This window comes from Mustela nigripes, chromosome 9, assembly GCF_022355385.1.
Source record: "Mustela nigripes isolate SB6536 chromosome 9, MUSNIG.SB6536, whole genome shotgun sequence".
Taxonomy (NCBI): domain Eukaryota; kingdom Metazoa; phylum Chordata; class Mammalia; order Carnivora; family Mustelidae; genus Mustela; species Mustela nigripes.
This window is the reverse complement of record NC_081565.1, coordinates 1,227,705-1,252,175: the sequence shown is the minus strand read 5'-3', so window position 1 is coordinate 1,252,175 and position 24,471 is coordinate 1,227,705. Positions and strand designations below refer to the sequence as shown.

Here is a 24,471-nt window from a genome sequence, read left to right as displayed (position 1 = left end):
CTAAGTGGTTGAGCTCGTCGGGCCTTCCCAGTGACCCTGCGCGTAGCGAGGGCTCTCCGGCCGAGGAGCAACGAGGCACAGCTGCGCGCTTTTCCGGATTCTCCCATTACAGCTGGAGAACAGCAAGGCTGGGCTCCTAATCAACGCAACTTAAGTAAAAGAGCTTGGGGGGAAAAAGAGGGCAAGTACCAGGTTAGCAAATTTTCCACCGAAACCCTCTTCTCTCAGCTCCAGGAGTGAGCTCCTACCCAGTGCCTCCGGAAGCATCGCCCCTGTCAACAGAAGAGAGGACCACTGTGGGCTCCGTGTCGCCGACACAGGACAGGAGCTGACACGATGTACGTGCGACACGGCACAGCTTCTCCCTGGCCAAGGGCCTCCCACTGCGGGGCTCAGAGTCTGAAACCGGAAAGGTTCTCGGAAACGTTTCTTTAGGAAAGCGGGGTGCACGCGGCACCTTATTCAAGAGCAGAGACAGGAAGGCCCACGGCAGGCACAAGAAGCCTCGTGGGGCCCGCTCGCCGCCCCCGGACATCTGCTCCTGCCCGCACGCCGACACGCAGCTGAGTCCCGGAGGAAGGCAGCACTGACATCAGTGAGCCCTCCAGCCTACGGCTTCCGGAACCCTCCGCACATGCTGACAAACAAAACCTGTCAGGTTCAGATGACTGAAGGCTCTTCCACCAACCTCCTCCTTCGATGCCAACCCCCCCCCCAGCTCTGCTCTCGGGCTGGCGCTCCAGCAGGCCTACCTGGGTCCTGGCTCCTGGCCTCCTGGGGTGCGTGCTCACTTTCCGGCAGAGACGGTGCGCAAGGGGGCAGGCCAGGCCCCATGTAGAGAGCCGCAGGGTCAGACCCAGAGGGCTCTGGAAAGCCAAAGACAGCTGCCGGGGGTCCACAGCTGGGCCCCAGCTCAAGGGGGCCCGTGGCTGGGGGGACCGGGAACAATGGCACCCTGGCGGGGAGGGCCGGCTGGCTGTCGGGGAGCGTCGGCGGAGCTGCACCAAGAGAGCAGGGAACAGAAGCCGGAGTTACTGGTGTGGACTCTGGGCACTTGGGGAAGCAAACAGGCGGCCGTTCAACACTTTGTCACACGTCCTCTCCCAGGGCCACGTCTCTCGTTACGGGGTAAGAGAACCAGTTGTCACGGCAAGATGCCAGGCCCGTCAGTCATTGGGGGAAAAGCAGAACATACGCTTCTTAGGGACAAGGGGAGGACATCATCAAATCTTACGTGGGGCCTGGGCCCTGACTCCCAGCAAGGCCCCAGCGGAACCCGGGAGCAGGGGCCTAAAACAGAGTTCGGAGTTCACGGAGCCCTCTCTGACCCCCTCCTCCCCCTCCAGAGCTCCGCAGGACCCCCGCCCGCTCGGACGGCTGTTTAAGGCTGGGAGACGCAACAGACCCATCGAGGGAGCAAGCGTGGGGAGGGCAGGAGGGCAGCGTTCCACGTGCGGAAGCGGCGGCGGCGAGGGGAAGGTGGGGAGGCCTGCGGCTTCTCCAGCAGCGCGGGGCTCACCTGAAGGCAGCAGCCGCACCCCCTGGCCGAGGTGCTCAGCGCTGGGCACAGGCGGCGCCAGCAGCGGATTGCCGGCGCCCAGGCCCCCGGGCGGGCCGAGTGCCAGCCCATCACACGGGCCGGCCTCAGAGCTCGGGGTGCTGGGACAGCGCTGGGGGAAGGTCCCATCCCGACTCCACACCGCGGCGCCCTCCTGAGGGAGAGACAGGGCAGGTGTTCCCGACAGCCGGACCCTCACCCGGCCGCGCTTCAGGAGGGCCCTCCCTCTCCCGGGAGCGCGCTGACCAACACGCACACCCCTCGAGCGTACTCTCCGCCCCTCACGCGCAGCGGGCATGTGAACCACTGCGGTCGCAGCGTGTCCGAACTCCGGGCCCGAGACCGGAAGCACCCCGCACCTTGAGCTGCCTGTCCACGCGCTGCAGCTGCACCAACCAGGCCGGCTCCACGAAGGCCTCCTGCTCGGGCTTCTCTCGGAGCTGCGGGTCGAAGAGCCGCAGCTGGGATGCGACCTGGACGCACACGGGGAGGAAAGGGCCCTGTTACTACCTGGCGTGACAAGGGACTGTGTTTTCAAAAGCCATCACCAGCCGGAACAAAAGGCATCTTCAGGGTCCGGTCGGATAGCTCCTGCCACCCAAGGTTTCTGAAGCGTGTGGTGGTGACCCGGCCCGACGCGTCGCTCGCACTGCCAAGTCGCCGGAAAGGGAGTGTGGGAGCCGGACTGGCTCTGGCGAGCCGGGCGGCCCGCGTGGAGCAGCCCCCATGGCCGGCGGCTGCCGCCCGTCCCCGACTCCACAGACTGCCCTTCAGGGATCAAAACACTGACTAACCCGGGACGTGCACACTCTGACAGGCCTTGGGGGGGGCGCAGGGACAGGGCGGGGAGCGTGCGGGACGGGGGTGTGAGGAACGCAGGCCCTGAGGAGCAGCTGCCGAAGCTGCAGGAACGGGGACGTGCTGACTGTTCTGTGTCCGTCCGTGGACGCCGAAAACTCCCCACAGTAAGACACTCTCTCAGCGGTCACGGAAGCGCATTCCCTAGAACGAAGGTCCTGGGGGGAGGGTGCACTGGCCGCATGCACCGGCCGACGACCAGCCTTGATCCACGCGCACCTCCCCCGCAGGCCGCACGCAGGCGTCTGTTTTACGGAGCGAGACGTCCTGGACGTGCTGTCCTTCTCCTCTTGAAGCTAAGGCCCAGCTTCGGTTGCGGGCTGGGGTCCCCAAAAAGTTCAAAACACCCACTTCCTGCCCAAGGATGCCTGAATTCCACAAGCTGCTCAAGAAAAAGTCCCCAGCATCTACACGGTCACCCCTCAGTGCCTGAGCGCAGGGATCCGCCGCCGCTGCGGGGGCGTCTGAGAACACGTACCTGAGCCAGCTGGCTGATGAGCACGGGCGAGTGCTTGTGTGGCTGCAGCAGGACGCTCTTGGCGATCACCTCACAGTAGTGGAAGGCCTGTGTGGCCAGCCCCATTTCAGCCAGGCGGCAGGAGTAGATGAACTTGAACACCTGGGACCAGGGAGTGTAGCACGGTTGTCCTGACACACCTCCCCAGCCCCCGTGTCACCCAACAGCCCCAAAGCAGGCGCTATTCCAATGCCCCGTGTGCCTCACGGCCACCCAGCAGCACTGAGCCCCTCCCCAGAGGACTTCTCATGAAAGCTGCAACTAAGCTTCTCAGAAACTCTCTCTTCCTCTTTAGCACACTTTGTAGGCTTGTCACGCAGGGCTCGTCACCACAAGTGCCCTGGCCAGCCAGCAGCTAGCACGGTGGGACAGTCGTCCCCACAAACCCTGCGCTACAGTGTTTATACCCACACGCCCCCTGGGTCACAGAACACCCACCCCACGACGCTCCAAACTGTGCACAGGAAGCACTGGAAACCAAACACTTGGGAAACATTTTAAATGCAAAGAAAATCCTCAATTCGATAGGACTTACTTCTCAAGAGGTACAGATCAAAGGACTCCCCAGCATTTCCAAAAACTATTATTTTGGGGGGAAGAGCTCAAAAGCCCTCAACGAACAAACATCTGCTAGCACTGACCGCCCACTCGTTCAAACCACGGGCTGGTGTGGCTCCTGCACACCTGGAAATTGGGGAAGGAACAGGTCTGCGCCCCAAGAGACTGGGCGTACTCGTAGGCTTCTGTCCTCTGGATAGCTTCATTGGTTGCAAACTTTAAAAATGGCAAACTGTTGAAAAAAGAAATAATTTCAGTGTCCGAACAAGGCACCCAGAAGCACGTCCCACCATGTGACCAACAGCACCCCACCAAGACCGGAGGCCACCGCTGCCAGGTGTGCGCGCACGGGTTTCTGGGTCAGCTCACAGAGGGTTGCTTCCTTTCTAAAGGACAACAGACACCTTGATGGTCCTCACCTGTGGTTCGATCCAATTAAAACAAGTTTTGTTGTTTTCTTTGTGTAAACCCCCAATCCGACCTGGGCCATGAGGTAGCAGAAGTGCGCGGCATCTAAGAGACCTTTGGAAGCTGAAGAGACATACAGCAGGCCAAGGCTCAGGACCTCTGAGTTCTCCCCAAAACCTCAACACATAGCGACCGCCAGAAGGGCCACACGAGTGGCAAAACCCCGTGGCCCTCCACACCCAACAGTGGCTCTCACGCCCGAGCGTGTCGGGCTCCCCAACCTCCGTGCCCACACCTGACCTACCCAGAGTGTCGCCCATGGTGGCCATGGCCCTGGACTCCACATCCACGTTGCTGCTCAGATTGGACAAAACCATAGCAAGATGCGGCCTCCAATCACCCCACTTCTCGTCTCCACAACACTGAGGTCAGAAAAAAGCCAAACCAACCAACCCTTATCCTCAGAAGGGGGCACCACTTTCATCTCGTCACGGCTGAGATCCAAGAGTACAGCGCAGAAGCCGGGACAAGAGAAAGCGAAGGCTCTGTGGCCCTGGAGGCCAGCTCTCACGAGAGTGAGCCGGGAAGCCAGGCCACGGGGACCCTGGAGAGCCCCTGTTCACTGACCGTGGACGCAGCAGGCATCCGCCCTGACATCAGCTGGTACACTGTCTGCAAAGGGTCATTGATTGGAAGACTGTTGGCAAACCTAGGTAGACACGAGGAGAGAAAAAGCTAAGTTGGCCCTGTTTTTTATTAAACTTTTTTTTTAAAGATTTTATTTATTTATTTGACAGACAGAGATCACAAGTAGGCAGAGAGGCAGGCAGAGAGAGAGAGGAGGAAGCAGGCTCCCTGCTGAGCAGAGAGCCCGATGCGGGACTCAATCCCGGGACCCTGGGATCATGACCTGAGCCGAAGGCAGCAGCCTAACCCACTGAGCCACCCAGGTGCCCCAGCTGACTCTGTTTAAATGACAAACAGAAACAAGGCCGGTTTCATTTTGGTTCTTTGATGACTGTCGCGGGCCTGACCCCAGCCCAGTGTACAAAAAGCCCAGCAGTTTGACAAATGAACTGAGAAAGACTGAAGAATCCGTGCTGGTTTCACAGAGCACAGAAAACTCTGTGGTAAAAAACGGTTACCAGGCTGTCAGCAGTACAACCGCAGGGAAGAGGGCCCAGCATGCCCACGCCAGTGTGACAGCAGCCTGGTGCAGGGGGCACGCCCCAGCTTTCCAAGACAAGCCCTGCAAGTCACGGTGCTTCCAAGAGCTGACCAGGCAGCACGACTAGGCCAGCAGGACATGCCCAGAAATAGTATACACAGCAAGATTCTCTACCTGGTCATGACGCGGGCGTGTGTCCGGCTGTCCATCTTACTTGCAAGCAGCAGAGCATGACCCCATAAGGCATTTTTCATCGCAGACTCTAAAGCATCCTGCAAAGCATGTCAGCAGTTACCGACGTCCCCAGAACTTCGGTGACGTGCGCAAGCAAGAAGCCACACCCAGGGGTCGTCACGCATGGTGGGCGGCAGGGGCAAGGGACCGGAGCGCACTGAAGAGTGCATGAGTCACAGGCCTGCCAACACACGCGCCCAGTTCAGACACGAAGCAATAGCCCGCTTTTCCCAATCTGCCTGAGCCAGAAAGCTGCTGCGGCAGCGAGTCTGCGAAGGCCCGTGCTGCTGGGTCGGCTGCCTGCGGCCAGCGTCCGGAGCAAGCGCCCGGATGAGGAACAAAGACGGGCGAGCAGCGGTCCTGCTGCCTCCAACTGTGCTCTCCACGATGACCACCTCCACACGGACAGAGCCTTTACTAATATGGCCCCCCTGCGTCCAGAATCATCTGGGGTAGCACTCAGAGGACAGCATCTTCACAGAGATGGACGGCTCACAGCAGAGGGAAACGTTGAGCAAAGCTGACAGATCCCACAGCTCCGATCCGTCGTAAAACGTCCACGTGAAAAATGGTTTATTTACCAAATATGAGCTTTCCAGCTGCCATCACGAGATCAAAGTACCAAGAACTCTGGGCCCATAAGACCCCAGCCGCCAGAGCGCAGGCGCAGCCCTCCCCTGCATGATCGCGGGGAGCTTCCCTCCATGGCCAGGGCTTGGCGCTGGGCCACTGTAGGGCACCCCCCCCCCCCCGGCACCTGCGCCCCTGAGGTGACAGCGAGGACATGCCTAACCGAGCGAGAACAGTTTGACTTCAGTCCCGCGCACAAGTCTGTCTGAGACGTGTACACAGCAGGGGCGTACCTGTGCACAGGCAGGTAAGTCTCCGACCCCGGCAACCCTCGGAAGACGGCTCTGCTGCCAGGAGGGAACACACTGGACTCCAAAGACACTAGCCCTGGGTCGCAGTCAAGGTGCCACCATTCCCGAAAGCAGGACCGCACACGCTAGGGCCACCCGGGGATCCCGGGGGCTCGTGGCCACTCACCTTCTTGCGGCCATACAGCAGCAGCTCCCGGAATCTCTCCGTCTCCTTCTCGAGGGTGTTGCTGCCAGCAGCCTGGTTGTCGGTGAGAAACGAGAGCTGGGCCTCCCCGGACTCCTCTTCCTCTACCTGCTCCACAGCCTCGTTAGTAAAATCGATCAGGTTGGCCTCGTTGGGTGACTTCCCAGGAAGCCACACGGTTCTGTGGTCTCGTAACAAAAGCTCGGCGAGGTCTGTTCCCACCACGGTCTGTAGGGGCCACAGGAGCAGAAGAACAAAGTGCTTCACTCCACACAGAACTTCCTGTGGCGGGGAGTGGGTGGGGGCTGGTCCAGGTCCGGTGAGGCCCCGAACAGGACTCCTCGGGTGAGCACCCTCCCCTCAACTCCACGTCGGGGCGCAGCCGGGAGCAGGAGGGACAGACCCCAGGTGACCAGACAGACGCAGACCCGAACTTCCCCTCACCCCAAACCCCACGCCCTGGAATTCCGCTTCCCCAAAGCACCACGAGGACAGTCTCCCCGAGCGAGTCCCTGGACAGCACCGCTGTCCTCCACACATTGTGTGGCGCGGGATTCCACCCAAGTCCTCTGGGGAAACCAAGCCGCAGGCTACAGAAACGTACCCCGTTCTGTCTGCACAAGAGAACAATAAAATTCCAAAGGAGACTCGCAGACTCTTTGTCAATTAAATTCTGGTTCTGCAAACAGTTTGTCGCTTTGCTCTGTGCGAAGTTAATAACATCCGCTTTATGGGTATCATCCCTGCAAGGACACACGCTCCGTGAGCAGCGACACCCGGGTCTGCGAGGCCCAGCGCAGCAGCCGCCTCCCTGCGGACGCCGAGGACGCTTCGGCGGGGAACGTACTTGCCGAGCGGGCCCGGGAATGAGCGCAGCTCCTCCTGCTCCGGCGTGTGCTGCAGCAAGGTCTGAGGCGGGCGGAGGGCACAGAGAGAGAGCAGCTCGCGGGGGGCAGGCGCACAGCGACACCCGCCCGTGCCCGCGGCGGCACTGGCTAAGTTCCCGGCCCTGGCACCATCCCCGCCAGCCCCCGACCCGCGCAGGCCTGTCTGCTGTCCCACCATGATTTTCAAACTCTCTCTGGAGCACTCAGAACCAGGTCTCCCCTCCAATGGAGGCAGGGCCCTCACGCGTGCTCACAAGAGGCCTGCCAGGACCGTGGAACGGGCCCCCCACCCCACCTGCCACCAGATCACAAAGCTCCTCTACCCGTGACCAAAAGCCACGAGATGAACACAGCAGGGTCCTTCCTGCCAAGCCAGAGCCACAAATAAAGCCAAAACAAATCTGCAATGGAACGAAGTTGGAGGGGACACCCGCCGGGCACTCGGCGCCCCGCCCTCTGACGCAGAAACGGCCCGGCACAACACAACCACCACGAACCGAAGACTCGTGGGAAGAGAGCATCTTCCTAGGTCACTTCTTCAGAGCACAGTCCCGTGACTCAGTTTCCACTCACACAATTACCTCCATGCTGTGAATTTCAACCAGTGCAGGCTGTCCTTCCGAGGGCAGATTCGGGATCACTTTGATGAGCTGACCCCCAGGCCCGAACCTGGCACAGACGTGAGGCACTGAGAACTTCTCCGGAGAAGTTGGTCTCGACGGAGCTACGTTTAAATAAAGGGAGAAACAAACAATCACCTTGCCACTTTTTATTGCTTTTGGACCAATTTGACAGTCCAGCGTTTCCAAGTGCCCATATGGCTGGCACCCCAGGTCGGACTGATGACAACCACCTGGCTTTCCACCGGAAGGCGCTAATCATGAGACAGCCCATCAAAAAGGAGCACTTAGGGGGCGCCTGGGTGGCTCAGTGGGTTAAGCCTCTGCCTTCAGCTCAGGTCATGATCCCAGGTTTGTGGGATCGAGCCCCGCATCGGGCTCTCTGCTCAGCGGCTCCCTGCTCAGCAGGGAGCCTGCTTCCTCCTCTCTGCCTGCCTCTCTGCCTACTTGTGATCTCTGTCAGAAGAGTAAATAAAATCTTAAAAAAAAAAGGAGCACTCAGGTGTGTGCCCGAAAATGTTTCAACTGTAAAAACTGAGAACGAGAACTATTCTCTCCTAGAAACAAAACTCCTGTAAAACAGCCCCGTGCATCGAGCACACGCTACTTGGAAGCAAGGTCTGGCCGCTGGCTGCCAGAGGCCCCCCCAGAGCGTCCGTGCCCCCAGCTCCTCCTTCACCCGGCAGCGACGAGCACGGACACCCACAAGGACGACAACAGCTGACGCCCGAAGCGCAGAGATCTGCACAGGAGCTGACACACACCGCTGCGTCGAGGGCTCCCAGGAAAAGCGTCTGATGGATCGTCTCCAAGAGGGGCTGAGAACGTGGCACAGGTGACAAGTCCGTGCACAGGAGCTTTGCACAGGAATTAGGGAGTTTCCCATGCAAACTACTTACCCAAGTGGCCAGCACTGGTAAACAGTGCGGTTGCACCCAAGAGGCTGGCAGGGAGCCTGTCCTCAAAGCCACACTAATGTGGCTACTATGGACAGGCTGGGCAGCTCTTGGCTGCTGTCACAAGCTCTGGGACTCACAGCAGTCCTTATTCTGCACAGAAGACCAGGCCAAGCCATTGGCAATTCCCACAAGCTGCAATCCATTCCCTCCACTACCCTAGGCTTGAGAGGCTACCCCGGCAGTGTGACTCGACCTCCCTCTGCACCTGTGTGAGCACAGGGTGCCGTGCGTACACACACCTTGCTCCGTGGTGGGCCAGCCCGCTTCGGCAGCATAGCCGTACTCCGGGAAGCCCTGGGCACTGCCAAAATTGCTGCCGTAGGCGCCGTACGCATAATCGCCAGGCAAGGAGCCGGGAGGAGGTGGGACCTCATAGGGAGCGGCAGCCACACTGTGATTTCTGTAAATCTGACTCTGGGAAAACATCAAGCAAACAGAAAAAATCAACTCCTGGGAACACAGGGGACTCAGGCATACGGTCACGTGCGAAGGGACAGGGAGAGGGCCCCCACCTGGCGCGAGTGGGAGCTGAAGCTACTGCGCAGGCTCTGGGCCGAGCGCTCGCTGTGCACGCTGCGCCTGTCCGCTTCTTCCCCGTAAGGATCCCTGTGGGGCTCGGGGTCGTCGTCAAAACTGCCCGTGAAGCGAGGGTCGTACCTCCAGGGGTCATCATACCTCTCGGACCTGCTGGAACCATGGACAGAGGCAAGGAAAGAGGACGGTGGGTAGGTGACGCCAGGGTGACAGCCCTTTGCCACCCAACAGCAAGCACTGTGTCGTCACCCCCTGTGGGGATCGTGACCCTTAAAAGACCAGTCAGGCCCTACCCTCGGGAAAGCGGCCACCTCCCAAGCCCAAGTTCAGATCCCTGCCTTCAGATCTGGAGAAACATCCTTCAAGTTCATGCTGCGTGCAGCCGCGCCTCTCCCAGACCCAAGAAGAGGAGGAGCCGACTTCCAGCACTTGTGCTGAGGCCAGTTCCCCTCCCCACAGCCCAGGTGGGAACTGCCAGCAGGGCTTGGTTCTCTTTCAGACAGGGACTCCAGTGTCAGCTGCTCACCAGGATCCCAAACACAATGGCAACTTGGGTAACTGACACACGACGGCAGAGACGCAGAAGCAAAGCTCTGACTACGAGCAGCCCTTCTCATCAAGTGCGTGCGCTGTACCAACCTGTCGCCGTAAGCATAGTTCTCTTTCCTGTACGCATCGTATTCAGCGTCATACCAATACCTCCGGTCACAGGTGCGGGGATCCCTGAATCTGGAACCATAGTGGTACCGGTCCCAGCGACCTGGGTCTGTAAGCAGGGGATTCATGGTTTATGACAACAGGAGACAGAAGACACTCCTCAGAAAGCCGAGCCAGAGAAACCACACCACCCCAGGACTGAAGAATGCCTCTAGGCTCTTAAAGGAACCCAGCTTTCCTCTCCAAAATCAGCATGACCTTGGAGGCCATTAACTGTGAGGCCTGGGTGGTGTCCCACCTATACACGTGACACCTGCTGGCCACTGGGTGTTCTCGCCACACACGATTAAAAACCGCTAGAAGACATCTCTGTTAAATTTTATTTGTAGTCGCGACTTTTTAACACTTAATCCCATGACTACAAATTTCCCTTACAAGTCTTCTAACATGACCTAAGAAGTTTTAAGAAATATTCCAAAACCCAAAAATTGAAAACAAAACAAAACAAAACAAAACAAAACATGTTAACATTGTAAACTACATGTGCCACTTCACTTGTGCCAGGTGTGAGTTTCCAACGGTACAAACACAGGAGGGAAAGAGGCCTGTGGGGAGTAGCAGGCGGGGTGGCCGTGCTGGGACACCCAAGAGGCTGTGGGCCCAGGACCCTTCCCGGCACCACACAGTAGGGAGAGGCAGGGCCACTGAAGGGCATGTGAGGCCCAGCAGGAACACACCAAGACCAGCAGACAGCACCTGGTACGGTGGGGACACCCGATGTCTGCACCACACGAGGAGGAGGCCCCTGGCCACGGCAGACATGGCCAGTGCGATCCAGAAGCCGGTGCCCCACTTTATTTATTTTAATCAGTTAAGTAACCACATAAAGACAAGGCTGCTCTGGAACTACTCATCACCACGCTTTGCTAGAAAGTCAAAGGAAACGACTAACGTGATAGAGACATTCACGCTAGAATCAAATCATCACTTCCTAATGAAAGACACCGACGTAAGTATTTCCAGACACAGCTTACTTTCAACTACTTTCGGCACCTGGATTAAAAACACACGAGAACAAACGGAACAGTCTCCTGAGAAGCGATCGCAGAGCAGAGCCAAGCACCGGGCCGCACCCACGGGGGCCACAGAGAAGCCCACACACACCTCCATACTCGTACTGGCCGGAGTAGTAGTCCGCATAGTGGTCACTCTGGCTGCTCCATCCGCTTTTGGAATCGTAGTAACCTTCGGGGTACCCGTGCCTGAAAGCACACAGCACCATTAAAGCAACCGCCTACTCCCTTCTGAGATGAGGCTGGGACGTCGGGCCACGCACTCGACTGCCGCGGAGCCGGAAATCCCAAACAGTCACGGGGACAGGCTGGGACCCCTCCCACACAGCTTTTCTCGGGGCGCCTGCGTGGCTCGGTCGGTGAAGCGTTTGCCTTCGGCTCAGGTCATGATTCCAGGGTCCTGGGATCGAGTCCTGCATCGGGCTCTCTGCTCGGCACGGAGCCTGCTTCCCCTTCTGCCTGCTGCCCCCCTGGCTTGTGCTCTCTGACAAATGCACAGGATTTGTAAAACCCCCCTGGGGTACCTATTTAAGCGCCACATGGCATCCACGAGCCGGCCGCCCTCTGTGTGCTCAGCACTGGGCCCTGCACGCCGAGGCCAAACAAGTTCTCGGGCCCCTGGGATCGCACTCAGCGGGAGCGAAACGCCTGGAGCCGTTAAACCCACGCACACAGACCATGTGCTTTGTCCTCTGAACGCATGACGCTGTGCATCCAGGTGCGGGGCTGTGGCTGGCTTAGCCTCTGGCGTGGGCCTCTTAAAAGTGACTGTTGTGAGGCCGAAAAGGCACCTGATGGAGGCCGGCCTCGCAAACCAAGCTACTAGTCTGACTCAGCGCACAGAAAGCAGAACGTAGTGATGTCAGCTGTCAGACCTTCCACAGAGTAGGATTCCTTTTTGTTCCCTCCAACAGAATGAGAGAGCACATGCACGCGGTGACAGGGAGCACTGGGGAGGGGCAGAGGGGGAGACAGAATCCCAAGCAGACTCCACACCCAGCCCAGAGCCCTATGGGGGGGGCTCAATCTCACAACCCTGAGATCAAGACCTGAGCCAAAATCAAGAGCTGGACGCTGAGCCAACTGAGCCACCCTCCGGGGCAGTCAGACTCTCGGGAACACTTGCTAGCATTTGTATTTATTTATTTTATTTATTTTTTTTTTTAAAAGCCTTGACTTTTTCTTTTCTTTTTTTTTATTTTTTAAAGATTTATTTATTTTGACAGAGAGAAATCACAAGTAGACAGAGAGGCAGCCAGAGAGAGAGAGAGAGAGAGTAGCAAGCTCCCTGCTGAGCAGAGAGCCCGACGCGGGACTCGATCCCAGGACCCTGAGATCATGACCTGAGCCGAAGGCAGCGGCTTAATCCACTGAGCCACCCAGGCGCCCATTTGTATTTATTAATAACAAGTTTTAGACAATATCTGATATTTAAAGCGTGACTTTTCTCATGGCTCTTCAGGAATGTCTCACTCAGCTGAGGCCGGGCGGCCCAGGAGGAGCACCCTCCCATGGCTTAGCTGTAGGAACAAGGCCCCTTCCCAGGGCTTTGGAGGAGAACCTTCCACCCCACCCATCTGCAGAGCAGAGGCCCCCAAGGACACCAGTGGTGGGCTCAGAATAATGACCTGACACAGGGCAGAACCAAGAGCCCACCACCTCCTCGCTGCCCTCACCACCCAAGCCCGTTCATCCACTAGCAAAGACAGCCGCAAGAACGAAAGACACGTCCGTGCAGGGACGTGCTCATACCAGGCCCAAGTGCACATACACACGCACACACATCCGCCAACCAAAGCAGGGCAGGAAGAACAGGCTGCTCTACAGAGCCGGCACAGGAGAGCAGGGAAGGAACAGAGGACAGAGACACTGTGAGATGGGACGGGCCCACTCCTGTGCAACCCGGCCCAGCCTCCGGTTGGGCGACTTTCAAGGGCAGCACGGGGCCATCTTCAGTGTCTCAGAATAGGTTCCATGTTAACCTGCAGGTGGGCAAGCAGACAGGAACCGGGATGGCGAGTTGTGCCCTGGCTGTGCCCTCCTCCATGCCTACGGGTTTCTAGGAATCACTTGGCCACGGCTTTCCCCGAGTCGGAATACTTAACCTCAAACCTCTCCTTCCAAGTGCTTATCCAAGAGCTAACCCCTCGGGAACTTTCTTACAGAAGTTCCTAGAAGGCTGGGCCATGTGCAGGTCAGTGGTGCAAGGAGAGGGCAGCTCAAAAGGCAAAGGCTCACGGAGACAGAACCTCATCTGCAGACAAGCTATCAAGGACCCCACGATTTTGAAAGGCAGCACACACATGAGGTCTCCACCAGCAATCAGACCTCCTCTATTCTAAGTTCAAGTAAGCCACATACTCTGGTAGTAAAACCTACCCCCGTGATTTGTCCCCCCATAACCTGATGATGGGCGAGTACGGGGGAAGGCTCTGGAAGGCAGGCAGCACCCCACACTGTAAACATGCCTGCTGCCCCTTGCGGCTTTACCCGTGGCTCTGAGTGGGAGCCCCGGGACCCACTGAGGTCCTGCTTGGCTAAGTCAGGGATCTTTCAAAATCCCTCATCCAGGAGTGCCTGGGAAGCTCGGCTGGTTAAGCATCTGACTCCTGATCTCAGCCCAGGTCATGATCTCCGGGTCGTGAGGTCAAGCCCTGCGTCGGACTCCACGCTCAGCAGGAAATCTGCTTGAGATTCTCCCTCCCCCACCCTTCCCTCTACACTCTTGCTCTCTCTCGAATAAACAGACCTTAAGAAAAGAAAGAAAGAAAGAAAGAACCCCTCATCTATAACCCCACAGCCGAGATGTGCCTGGTCAGCAAGAGAGAGCAGCAGGGGGACGCCTGGGTGGCTCAGTTGGTTAAGCAGCTGCCTTCGGCTCAGGTCATGATCCCAGTATCCTGGGATCGAGTCCCACATCGGGCTCCTTGCTCGGCAGGGAGCCGGTTTCTCCCTCTGCCTCTGCCCGCTGGCTCTCTCTCCTTCTATACCTGACAAATAAACAAATAAAATCTTAAAAAAAAAAAAAAAGAGAGAGAGAGCAGCAGGACAGGGACAGAGGTGTACGGGGGCCTCCGCACACGGGGCAGGGCTGGGAAAGGGACATGGGCAGGCGTCCTGACCAAAGAACCAAGCACGTCGGTGATTAGTGGCGTGGCAGCACGAGGGCAAAGCTGCCACGAGGGCAAAGCTGCCACGGTCTAAGGGCCCCAAACACCCTGGCAGCCGAACGCCAGAGCTGTGCGTGCCTCGGCAGTGGGGTGACCAGCTGGCCCCGAGAGGACCCCGCCAAGGGTCTGCCCGCCCAAGCACTGGCTGACTGCACAGCATAGCCGCAGGGGAGGGCTTTGTCCCATTCCAAAGTGCCTGTGCGCTCTGCCCGTGCTGATTACACACAGAAGAAACACGCTGATACAACTCTTCACGAGCGCCGTCTTTCTCAGGGCACCGCGTTCCTCCCACAGCCAGCGCCACGGGGCCCATCACCTGGCAGGCGGCCGGTCTGAGCAGTGACTTGCTCGGGAGCTGGGTCGCTCAGGCTCGGAGTAGCGGTAGTTCTCAGCATAGGCAGACGCCGTGCTGTCGTAGGACCTGTACCTGGGCTCATACAGGCCGTAGATGTCCTGTTGGAAGAAGGGTGTGCGTAACATCAGAGACCAGTAAAGAGACAATGCATCAAGCCACTGGCACCAGCTCTAAACGGCACCAGGGACGGCCCTCCAGGAGGAGCACTAGACGTGGGGCTTCTTTCATGCAAAACAGAAAGCCTACAGTCAGAAATCTGCGGCCGCCGCTGGGCGGCAGGATCCTCCTCGAAGGGACCGCCCTGGGCCTGCTCAGCAGATAACCAGTGTGTCAGCGAGCAGCCCCTATGGAGCCGCGGAGACTCTAGAGGGCCCCACTGGGCTTCTGGTCCCCGAGGTCTCCAAAGTGGAGGTGCTGTGACCCCCTAAGTTTGTGCTGTTTCAGATGCCACCTTAGCTAAGAAAACTACCCAGGGTTCCACCTCAGTGCGTCCCCGAGCTCCAGGAAGCCTCCAAGAGAGGATCACGTTTTCCTCTCCTGAGGCTTTCAGCCCCATTGCGGACCAATGAATGGCCACGGCTCTGTCTCTAAGGGGCAGCTGTGCAAAGACCGGGGGCAGGAATGAAGGGATCCCGGCAGGAGATGGAACCAGTCCTCTGGTCTACAAGCCGGACTCTCTGCCATCACCCAGCAAAAGAGGAGGAATCATGTAAAACGGACTTATTCCTGACCATTGCCACAGGCTGTGGCAACAAAGCCAGAGGGCACCAGGAAGCGGGATCCCAGAGGTGACGCCAGGCTCTGGCTGGAGCTCCCGGGATGCACACGTAGCCACTGCACAAAGGACCCAAAGCAGGTACACTGACCCCCTCACACTCTGCCAGACCCTCGGGCTCTCTCTGGGCGCATTGGAAGTCAATTTCGACGTGTGGCAACAGGAGTCCTATGGGCTCCTTCCAGGATCTAGGATTTGCTGCTCTCGGTGGTTAGCTGTGCGCTCTCCATACATTTCCAAAGATGCTCAAAGCCCTCTAAGGAGACCTAAGCCTCCTGTCGCTGGGGGCTGCCGCCTGGCCCAACCCCATCGGCCTCTGACTGCGAGAGCCCAGGAGGGCCACCCGCCCCTGCCCAGGAGGACTATGCTTTCCAAACCTCTAATGCACACCCCTTTGAACTCGGCTAACCTTGTGTGATGCCGGGCTGCGACTAGACGGCACGAGACACAGACAGCGATCCAATGTGTGTGCTCGAAGCACGCGCTGCAGAGCGACACAGACCAGGCAGAACCCAACTGCAGCAAGGCTCACGTGCCAGCGCGTGCCACCGTGAAGGCCGAGGCTCCCACGCGGCACGGCGGCCGCCCCCACCCCGCTGCTGGGCCCCACACGCCTCCGAGTCTGCATGATTTCACCCCCCTTGGCTGTTTCACTAGGATGCCATTCCAGACCTCACTTTTACCTCTGAATGTTTTTATTCTCAAGGAGGGACCTCAACGACTACAGATCCCTGCGACTCGCCAGGTAGGTGTTCCACGCCAAAACCACGCTGAAGCTCGCAGGGGCTATCCCGGTTGCCCGAAGCTTCTCCACAGAGAAGCCGCCACTGGGACAGGAGACAGACAGCTTCTCAGCCATGGGAGTCGGAGGATACCGCGTGAAATAGATAATCAGGTACCCCTTATGACGCAATACACAGCTGCGCAGAGTAAACTCCCAAGAGACAGGCTGCGTTGGTCATCTGTGAGAGGCGCACTCGTCCCCCGCCACCGTGCCTGGAGCTGGCACTCGGCACGGTGGTGGCACTATGGATCACTTCTGAACTGAGCAACAGAAGCCCACCAGGGCCCACAACTCGAGAGAAAGGAACCACTGGTCGCAGGGGTCAAGTGCGAGCGCCTGATCGTACCTGGTAATAGAGGGGGGCCGCGCCAGGCTCCAGCGGGTACGACGAGGGGTAATGGGACTGGCAGCCATCGTACAGCGCTCTGTAATAGTAGTAAGATGCCAGGTCTGGAGGCGGCGGCTGCAGCCAGGGCTGGTCCGACCGCACGGCTGCCTGGCTCGAGCTGGCAGACGCGACTGATGCACTGGAAGACCGAGGTGGCCGGGGTGGCAGCGGCTGACCTGTGTCAGCCGGAGCTGGACTTGGGGGTGGTGGGACCGAGTTTTGGGGCTGTCCCTGCACAGGTGGACTTCCCGGGTCTGAAGGTTCTGAACATGTCAGTTTGGGCCCTTGTGGAGGAGGCGGTGCTGGCTCCTGCTGGGCTCTCTCGAGGCCACGCTGGTCCTGAGTGTCTTTCATCACCTGTTGGTAGAAATGGTCTGAGTTACGCGGCCCTGGCCCAGGTGGCCTCGGATGACTGCTGGCGGCGTGCTGACACGCGGAGCTGTCAGAATGGGGTGGGCTACACATTCTTAGAGAACTTTCCAAAGTCCTACTGGGTGTGAGGTCTAGGGCTCCAGAAGTTTCTTCCCGCTGACTGGCGCGATCTGCCTTATGGCCAGCAGGTGCTGTGGCAGCATTCGCAGGCGGCACCAACGTCACGCCTGTGCTTCCAGCAGGGCCACTAACCAACTCGGGAAAACCGTTCTCTGCGTTGTCAGTATTTTGGCTTTCTGAAACCAAGTTCTTTGGAACTGGATGAGGTGGTGGCTGAACCAGCAAAGTAGCAGGTTGATTAGAAGCTATTTCTGAAGTACCAGGAACTTGTGGAAAACCACTGTGCGCAAAACTGTTAGGCAAAGGCAAGCGGGTGAGAGGGCCGGCTGTGTTCCCAGACACAGGGGTGCTGTCTCCAGAGTCCCCCCCCAGAGCCCAGCTGCTTGCCAAGGGTTTATCCCCGACCAAAGCATCTCTCCAGGGATGATTCTTCTCATTAGGACTCGGTAAGGACACAGAAAAATTAATGGGCTGAGCCAAATTATAGCTTCGATCAGGCTGGGCAATCAAGACTGGTGGGTTCTGCAAAGATTCAGTGGGCGGCGAGGATAAGAGACTGGCATAGCCAGAACTTGCCTGGGACGGGAGGGCCTCCTCTTCTCCCATCTTGGGAGGGTTCTCGAGGTTCTCAGAAGCACCAGTGCTGTCCCCACTCTGCAGAAGGCCGGAGCCTGGTTGCCGGGCCTGCGGAGCGGACACGCCCTCATCTGGAGGCTGAATCACTTCCGACGGCGGCGGTTTCACAGGCATGTGCAGCGCAGGAGCAGCTGGAGCTAGAAGGACGTTGCCTCCAAAATCTGGCAACTCGTTCTGCGCCCACAACGTCGTCACTGGGCTCTCACACTTCACAACCCCCTGGGCTCTGGCCAAAGGCCTTTTCTCGGCTGCCAGGGGCAGAATTTCCAGGGGTGGTCCCCCGGTGTGCATGAGCCCGTGCCCCGGCTCCGCAGGTACAGAAAAGGGGGGAGAACAGGCCTGGAGCGTGAACAGGGTCTCCATGTTGTCCGGGGGCTGCTCCAGGTTGCCGGGGGAGGTGTCAGGCGGGGCAGCAGCGGGTCTGCGCTGCTTCTGGTGGGCAATGGCCCCTCTCACCTCACCCACCATGTTGGCGCGATCGGCCTCGATGGGTTTGACTCCAACTAAGTGGGATTTCACTGGTTCAAAAGAACTATTTGCACTTGTCTGAAATATTCCAGTGGGTTTTGGGGGGCTTGGGGTTGAGGGCTGGGACAGGCTGCCGTGGTGACTCTGGTTCCCAGTGGTCTCGTCGGTCTCTCCTCCCACAGGAGAAGAATCAATTTGCTTAAAAAAACTCCCTGGAGACTCATCTTCAGGTTTTCCAACTTCTTGCTGAATGAAAGTGCCTACATCTTGGGGCCTGGCTACACTCGGGAGATTCCTGTGGCTCTTGCTGCTGTAACCGGATGACACACCATCAGACTGCACGGGGTGCGGCGCTGAATCTGGGGCCTCGAGATTTGGGCCCCCGCCCCCAGAGTGGCCCACAACGCCGAGCCTGGGAACGGCTGGCCCGGACAAGGGCCCATATCTGACCTGATCGCTGGGGGAGGAAAGGTCCAAACTCTGAGGCTCACTTGGCAGAACTTCCTGATTCTGAATGAATTCAAGGTCTTCTACATTCTCAGACTGCGTGCTGCTGGTCGCGTGCACCCCTGCGCCGGGTGCACCGCCCCACGCGGTCCCGGGAGCACTTGCTGCGGGGGGGTGGTCAGGTGGGGCGCCTGCGGTCTGATAAAGGTAAGGGTGCGGGTGTCTTCCCTGCTGCGTGGCCTCGCTGTTGGAACCTCTGGGAAAGGCCTGGTAGATGCCACCTGCTCCCACGTGTGCAGGAGGGTGACCAAGTGCGGGGCTGGGGGAGAAGCCACCAAAGTCAGACCGACCAGCAGAGCCGGTGTTTTCGGATGAGAGGTTCTCCTCATTTTCTGTCTCCCCTCCTTGGAAAACCATGGGGAGCGCCCCGGAGTCCACTTCTGACACGGCCCGGCTGGTCCCGGCCCCTGGGGGGCAGTGCAAATGGCTTTCTGGGCTAGTACCCTGAGTGAGGGGATTACTGAGAGCAAGGTCCGGCAACTGCTCTTTGTTCACTCCTGGATTTGGCCTGAGCTCCTGGCTCGCCCGAGTACTCCCAGCTTTAGAATTTTGCCTGAACACATTTTCAGGATCAAAGTTATTTGCTGAACGGTTTCCACTTTGCAGGCAGGCTGCCTCATTGCTTCCATCACTGGCTAAGGGTCCTGGCAAAGACACCAGTGGGTTGAGCTGCTCGTGGCTGGGACCATGATGCAGGGTAGACGGAGCAGGGAAGTGAGAAACGCTGGAGGTGTGGGGCAGCGCATTCTGAATAGGTCCTTCCGGGCGGGGCCAATAATGTTGACCTGAGGGTTGTGCGCCTCCCTGCCCTGGTCCCCACTGCCCTGGCATCTGCTGACGAGGCTGAGGGAAGAAAGGGGATGGTGCTGATGCCGTGGCACTGTCGTGTGGGTTCTGCCTACTCAGGGGCCAATCGGGCCCAAGCGTGTTCGTATGCGGACGGCCCCCATGAGAGCTGTCCACACCCGCTCCTGGAACACACTGAGGATGTGGCAGAGTCTGAGTTTCAGGTTCTGAGCTGGGAGCCACTGTGGTACTCCTGTTCCCCTCGGGATCTGATGGTACTGAAGGGGTCAGCACACCGGAAAACAGACTGCCATCTGCTCTGGGCTGCGACATCGGTCCTTGGGGAGTATCCTCAGCATTCGTGTGAGCCACAGACAGACCAGGGTGCTGAAGGAACGCTGGTGGGGCCGGGCCTTGCAGAAGGGGTGGGCTGCTTTTGGACGAACTGCCCAAGGATGTACTTTGTAGCGCCTGTCTACTAAAAGCAAACGGATCCGTCACCGGCTGCAGCGGGCAGGTGATCGGAGTTACGGGTGCATTATTATTTGCCTGTCTCCTGTACGGTCTGTTGGACCAGAACATGCTCTGAGGAGTCCCAGCTGGAGGAGGCCCAACCATGCCTGACGGGGCTGCCTGCGGCGGCGGCTGCATGACTGATCTTCTGCACAATTAGATGCTGCTTACAGAAAGAAGCAGGATATAGGTTTTCCTTAATCTGAACAGAAAAAGAAAAAGAAGAAATTAGCATAAAATCCATATATTCAAACTCCCAGACAGAATTAGGAAAACTAAAAAAAACAGAAAGAGGCTGGAAACCACTTAAGAGTCTGCGTCTTCGGTCCCGAGGCCAGCTGTTTCTGCTCCCACCCCCTCCTGTCCAGAACTGCGGCCTGGAGGGGCTGCTGCTGCTGCGAGGGCCACTGAGTGAGCAGGCAAGAAGGCAGACAACACCAGCCCGGGTGCAAACGCAGGCCGCGCCCGGAGCTCCTGGACTGACTTCACACAAGTCACTGCCTTCTCTGTGGCTCGTAACCCAACTGAATACCAGCGCAGAATGCCTGATGCCTCCGTGACACCCTCACCGAGCAGGCAGAGATGAAATACAAGTGGACTGCTGGTCTTACCACCAGGTATGCTGGTAACTCCCCAAATGACCACCAGACCCCGAAAGAGCCTCCTCCTCTATTAACACTGCACATCACACTTCTCACACAGGCTAACGTCAAATCTGGAAAACACAAGTTGCAGATTTATACTGCCATTTTAACGAAAGAGCATTATAGAGCACAAATCAGTACAAGCTGCAAAATCCAAAATAAATAAAAACGCCTTTTATGCCCCTGTGCAAAAGGTCTCCTTTTCTGTGTGATGACTACTAGAAGAGCATCAGCAGGACAAGTGGCCTCTGCCCACCAGAGCTGTAACAACTATGCCCGGGGTGAAAACCCCAAGTAAACTTAAAGCAGCTTTAAAACTGCCCAACTGACTTCATTCAAAAATTTTCAATAACAGAATGCCAACAAAACTTTTATAGAAAACAAAGGACCAAACTCATCTTTACAGTACTTTTTCTTGCTGGGGTGGGTTTTTTTCTAAATAAAATACATTAAGCATAATCTTGAACAGTTAACCTGTACTTTTAAGACAAAAACCCAGTCACTGTCTTTTTCTATGTGTAAGTCCTTCCCCCTAGTACCGCCCTCACAAACAAACAGGGTACGCTCAGCCTATCACGGGGATAAGTCAACATCAGAGGGAGAAACCGCAGAAGGACTCCAGAGCCTAACCCACATGTTTCTGCAGAGGTACAACATTAATGCTCTTGGAAATCTTTCTGGCAGCCAGATACAAGAACGCACTTATGAAAGTCTCTTAAATATAGCTATTTACAAGTTAAAGCTCCTATGTCTCTCTGGAAACTAGTCCCAGGAATCCATTAGTCCACTACCACTGCTGCCCACACATGCCCTGTCCCAGGCCAACAGGAAACCTTCCTGGGGAAGAGCACGCTGAAACTCACTCACATTTAATGCACTGTATCAAGATCAGCACTGGAGACCTCACCGGGTTATAAGCCGCTGTTTCAAAACCAAGAACGCTTACAGCTCAGCTTTCCATGGAAAAGAGCCTCTCCCAGGCACCCTCCAAGACACAACTTCCTCCTCGCAAGGCTCTAGCAGAGGACCCTCGGCCATTCTAAGCAGCATTTTAAAGCTTTTCTTTAAAAAAGAAAAAGAAAAAGAAAGAAAGAAGAAAAGAAAAGAAAAGAAAAGAAAAGAAAAGAGAAGAGAAAAACCACACATGGCAGAGGCCCAGAGGATTACCCAGCGGAGGTGTGACTGGGAGAGCAAGGCTGGCTGCCCAGCTGAATGGCGCTGGGCACACTCCCTTTCTGTGACCCGTCTCTTCATCTGTAAAGTGAGAGAGGCAATATGACAATTTCCAAGGTTTCTTCTGAGTTTTATCTTGCAAAGTTCTACCCACAGCAGATTCTGGGATGCCTTAATCCCTACTGTTGTTTAATAGGGAAATGTCATCAAAAATGTAAACTGCACAGGTTTATACTTACACGCTTTCCTTGAAGAAACTTTCTTTAAAAACGATTTTCTCCCAGACTAAAAACCATTTTATAAGCAAACGCTATCACTTCCCTATAGAGTAGAATCCCCTACTCTCCCCGCCAAGCCTGAAATTGAGAGCTTTTTAAGCAGTATGCAGACTGCATCCAGAACAACCGTCAACATTCTCTCCTGACCCCAGGGGGCTCAACTCCCTCCAGGAAGTCATCCTGTAACCTCGGGTCACCTGACTTAAAAAGGCAGTATTTCAGAGGCACCAGGGGCTGCTCTTACAGAGGCATAACTACAAATTCCTGACTGTGGGACCGAGATGCCTGAAGCCCACACCTATCCACTCAGAGCTGCTGCCTCAGGCAAGGAGTGTGTAAACCCACAGGAGTGCCAGAAGGCACCTGGGAGACCACCCTTTGCCTACCATCTCCCTCTCGGCAACTGTGAGTGTGGATGGCCCTGTCAGACTCTGGGACACTCCACCCAAAGACACCATAAACTCCAACCTTCCTAAGTACAGGATCAAACACATTTAGAGGAGGGAGTCTAAATACTGTTAAAAATGGCAAAGATCTGGGCGCCTGGGGGACACCGTCGTTAGGCATGGGCCTTTTGGTTCAGGTCCTGGTCCCAGGGTCCTGGGATGGAGGCCCACATCCGGCTCCCGCGCGACAGGCAGCCTGCTTCTCCCTCTCCCACTCCCCCCACTTGTCATCCCTCTCTCGCTGTGTCTCTGTGTCAAATAAATAAATACAATCTTTTTTTAAAAAAGTTTAAAAAAGTGACAAAGATCCTAAAGGACGCGCTGACATTCAGGAAGGAGCTTTACAGAGCAAGAAGGAATCATTAAAATCAACAGGCTACGCTAGAGAGTGCTTTCCGGACGATTTGGGGAATCCCTCCTACTTAGGGCGACTGTATTGCAGGAACATGCCCCCGCCTCATCTCTGGAAGACAACAGCCCCCGAACTGCAGGAAGCGGCAGGGGAGGAACACCTGCAGGGAGCCGGCGGCGCCCAACTCGCACAAGCACCCATGTAGCAACAGCAGGCGTGACCCGGTTCGCGCCCGCCGCCCCCGCGGCCGGCGGGCAGCGCTCGTTAACGTCCGCGCACCTGCGGCAGCCGGGCACTTCCGAGGGTCTCCGAGCGTCTGCAGGCGAAGCGGCGAAAACCGACCCGAAGCGGCTGGGGCGCGCGCAGACCCGCGGCCGCGACGTCTGCGCCCCAAGAGCTGTGAAGCGCTTGTCCCGCAGCCCTCTGAGCCTCGGCGTGAAACCCGGGGGCCGGCCTTCGCCGCGACAGCTCGGTCGCCCCGCCACGGAGCTCCCGACGGGCACCCGCGCTGCGAGCCCGCGCGCTCACCAGCACCGACGCGGACAGCACCGCTCGGCACCGAAGAAGTCCCGGACACGCCGGCACTCTTCACAAACTTGCCGGCCCGCTCTGCCCTCCAGCCATCGCGACACCGCCTCCACGCAGGCCTCCGGGGCCAAGCCAGGGGTCGGCACAGCCGAGCCCGCCACAGCGCCGGCCCTCCCTGCGGGGTCCACCTCGAGTCCGACGAGGCGGGCGCCAGAGCCGCGGCAGGCGGTCCGCGCGCCCGGCCCCCCCGGCCCCAGCCGGCCCCGCGGGTCCCCACCCGCCCCCGGCCCGACCCCCCGGCGGCACCCGGAGACGCGCTGTCCGCTCCGGGCTGGGCCCGGCCCGGCCGTCCCCTTCCGCTCGACCCCGGCCCTCACCGGCGCGCCACAGGGCTGCCAGGGCTGCCGCCCGGCCCGTCCGCGACCCCCCGGCCAAGCCCTCAGGAGCCGCCGGCGGAAACCGGCCCGGCTGCACCGACGAGCGCAGACACGACAGCCGCAGCAGCCATCTTGGCACATCCGGCTCCGGCCGCCGCGCCGCCGACGTGTCCGACCGCGACGTCAGCGCGCGCCACGCCCGCCCACCACGCCCATCAGCCCCGCCCATCGCAGCCGCTTCCGGGACGCTTCGCCCCGTACGTTCGCTCCGCCCCCTCCCTCGCCGGCCACCCATTCGTCCGCCCCGTTGACCCCGCCCCTCACCTGCGACCAATCTTTCGGCGTTCATCCCTTCGTCCCGCCCCCTTGGCCTCGCCCCTTGGCCCCACCCCCCTGCGACCCGCCCTTCGCCCACCTGCCGGGCCGGGCCGGGCGCGCGGCGGGCGGCTCGGAGGGGTCGCGCTGGCTCCGCCGCCTCTTTCTCCCAGTCTTTTCTCGTCTTAGGGTGGGAGGAGAGTCGGGGCTCTTCCGTCAGACGCAGGCGAAGAACCAGCCTTGAACGACCGAGGCCAGCGGGCGCCCCCGCCGACAACGGCTACTCGGCGGCGCCCTGGCGCAGGCGCGACCCTCCCATCCTGCCGTTGGACTTGCTCCAAGGCTGGAGGCCGGCGGGAGGTGGCCGCGCATGCGCCGGCGACGCGGC

At 58.3% G+C, this 24,471-nt stretch overlaps 1 protein-coding gene across 10 annotated transcripts in view; it reads right to left on the bottom strand.

Moving 5' to 3' along the window:
• Positions 1-24,266, bottom strand: part of SEC16A (SEC16 homolog A, endoplasmic reticulum export factor) — a 32,859-nt gene extending 8,593 nt beyond the window's left edge. For 4 of the 10 annotated variants that reach the window (XM_059410304.1, XM_059410308.1, XM_059410307.1 and 1 more), the window contains exons 1-21: positions 23,769-23,935; positions 16,527-20,172; positions 14,583-14,719; positions 11,188-11,285; positions 10,006-10,132; positions 9,345-9,519; positions 9,072-9,246; positions 7,835-7,977; positions 7,214-7,275; positions 6,971-7,109; positions 6,349-6,594; positions 5,242-5,339; positions 4,527-4,608; positions 4,204-4,321; positions 3,911-4,022; positions 3,618-3,723; positions 2,895-3,035; positions 1,918-2,031; positions 1,520-1,712; positions 753-998; positions 190-272 (exon numbers count right to left, since the gene is read on the bottom strand). In XM_059410304.1, the coding sequence (XP_059266287.1) occupies positions 190-272; positions 753-998; positions 1,520-1,712; positions 1,918-2,031; positions 2,895-3,035; positions 3,618-3,723; positions 3,911-4,022; positions 4,204-4,321; positions 4,527-4,608; positions 5,242-5,339; positions 6,349-6,594; positions 6,971-7,109; positions 7,214-7,275; positions 7,835-7,977; positions 9,072-9,246; positions 9,345-9,519; positions 10,006-10,132; positions 11,188-11,285; positions 14,583-14,719; positions 16,527-20,108 (6,177 nt within the window). In that variant the 5' untranslated portion in view covers positions 20,109-20,172; positions 23,769-23,935. Of the gene's footprint in view, positions 1-189; positions 273-752; positions 999-1,519; positions 1,713-1,917; positions 2,032-2,894; positions 3,036-3,617; positions 3,724-3,910; positions 4,023-4,203; positions 4,322-4,526; positions 4,609-5,241; positions 5,340-6,348; positions 6,595-6,970; positions 7,110-7,213; positions 7,276-7,834; positions 7,978-9,071; positions 9,247-9,344; positions 9,520-10,005; positions 10,133-11,187; positions 11,286-14,582; positions 14,720-16,526; positions 20,173-23,768; positions 23,936-24,183 lie in introns of those variants that run through there. The other 6 variants (XM_059410306.1, XM_059410309.1, XM_059410312.1 and 3 more) reach the window with 4 other exon arrangements.
• Between the last annotated feature and the right edge of the window lie 205 nt (positions 24,267-24,471).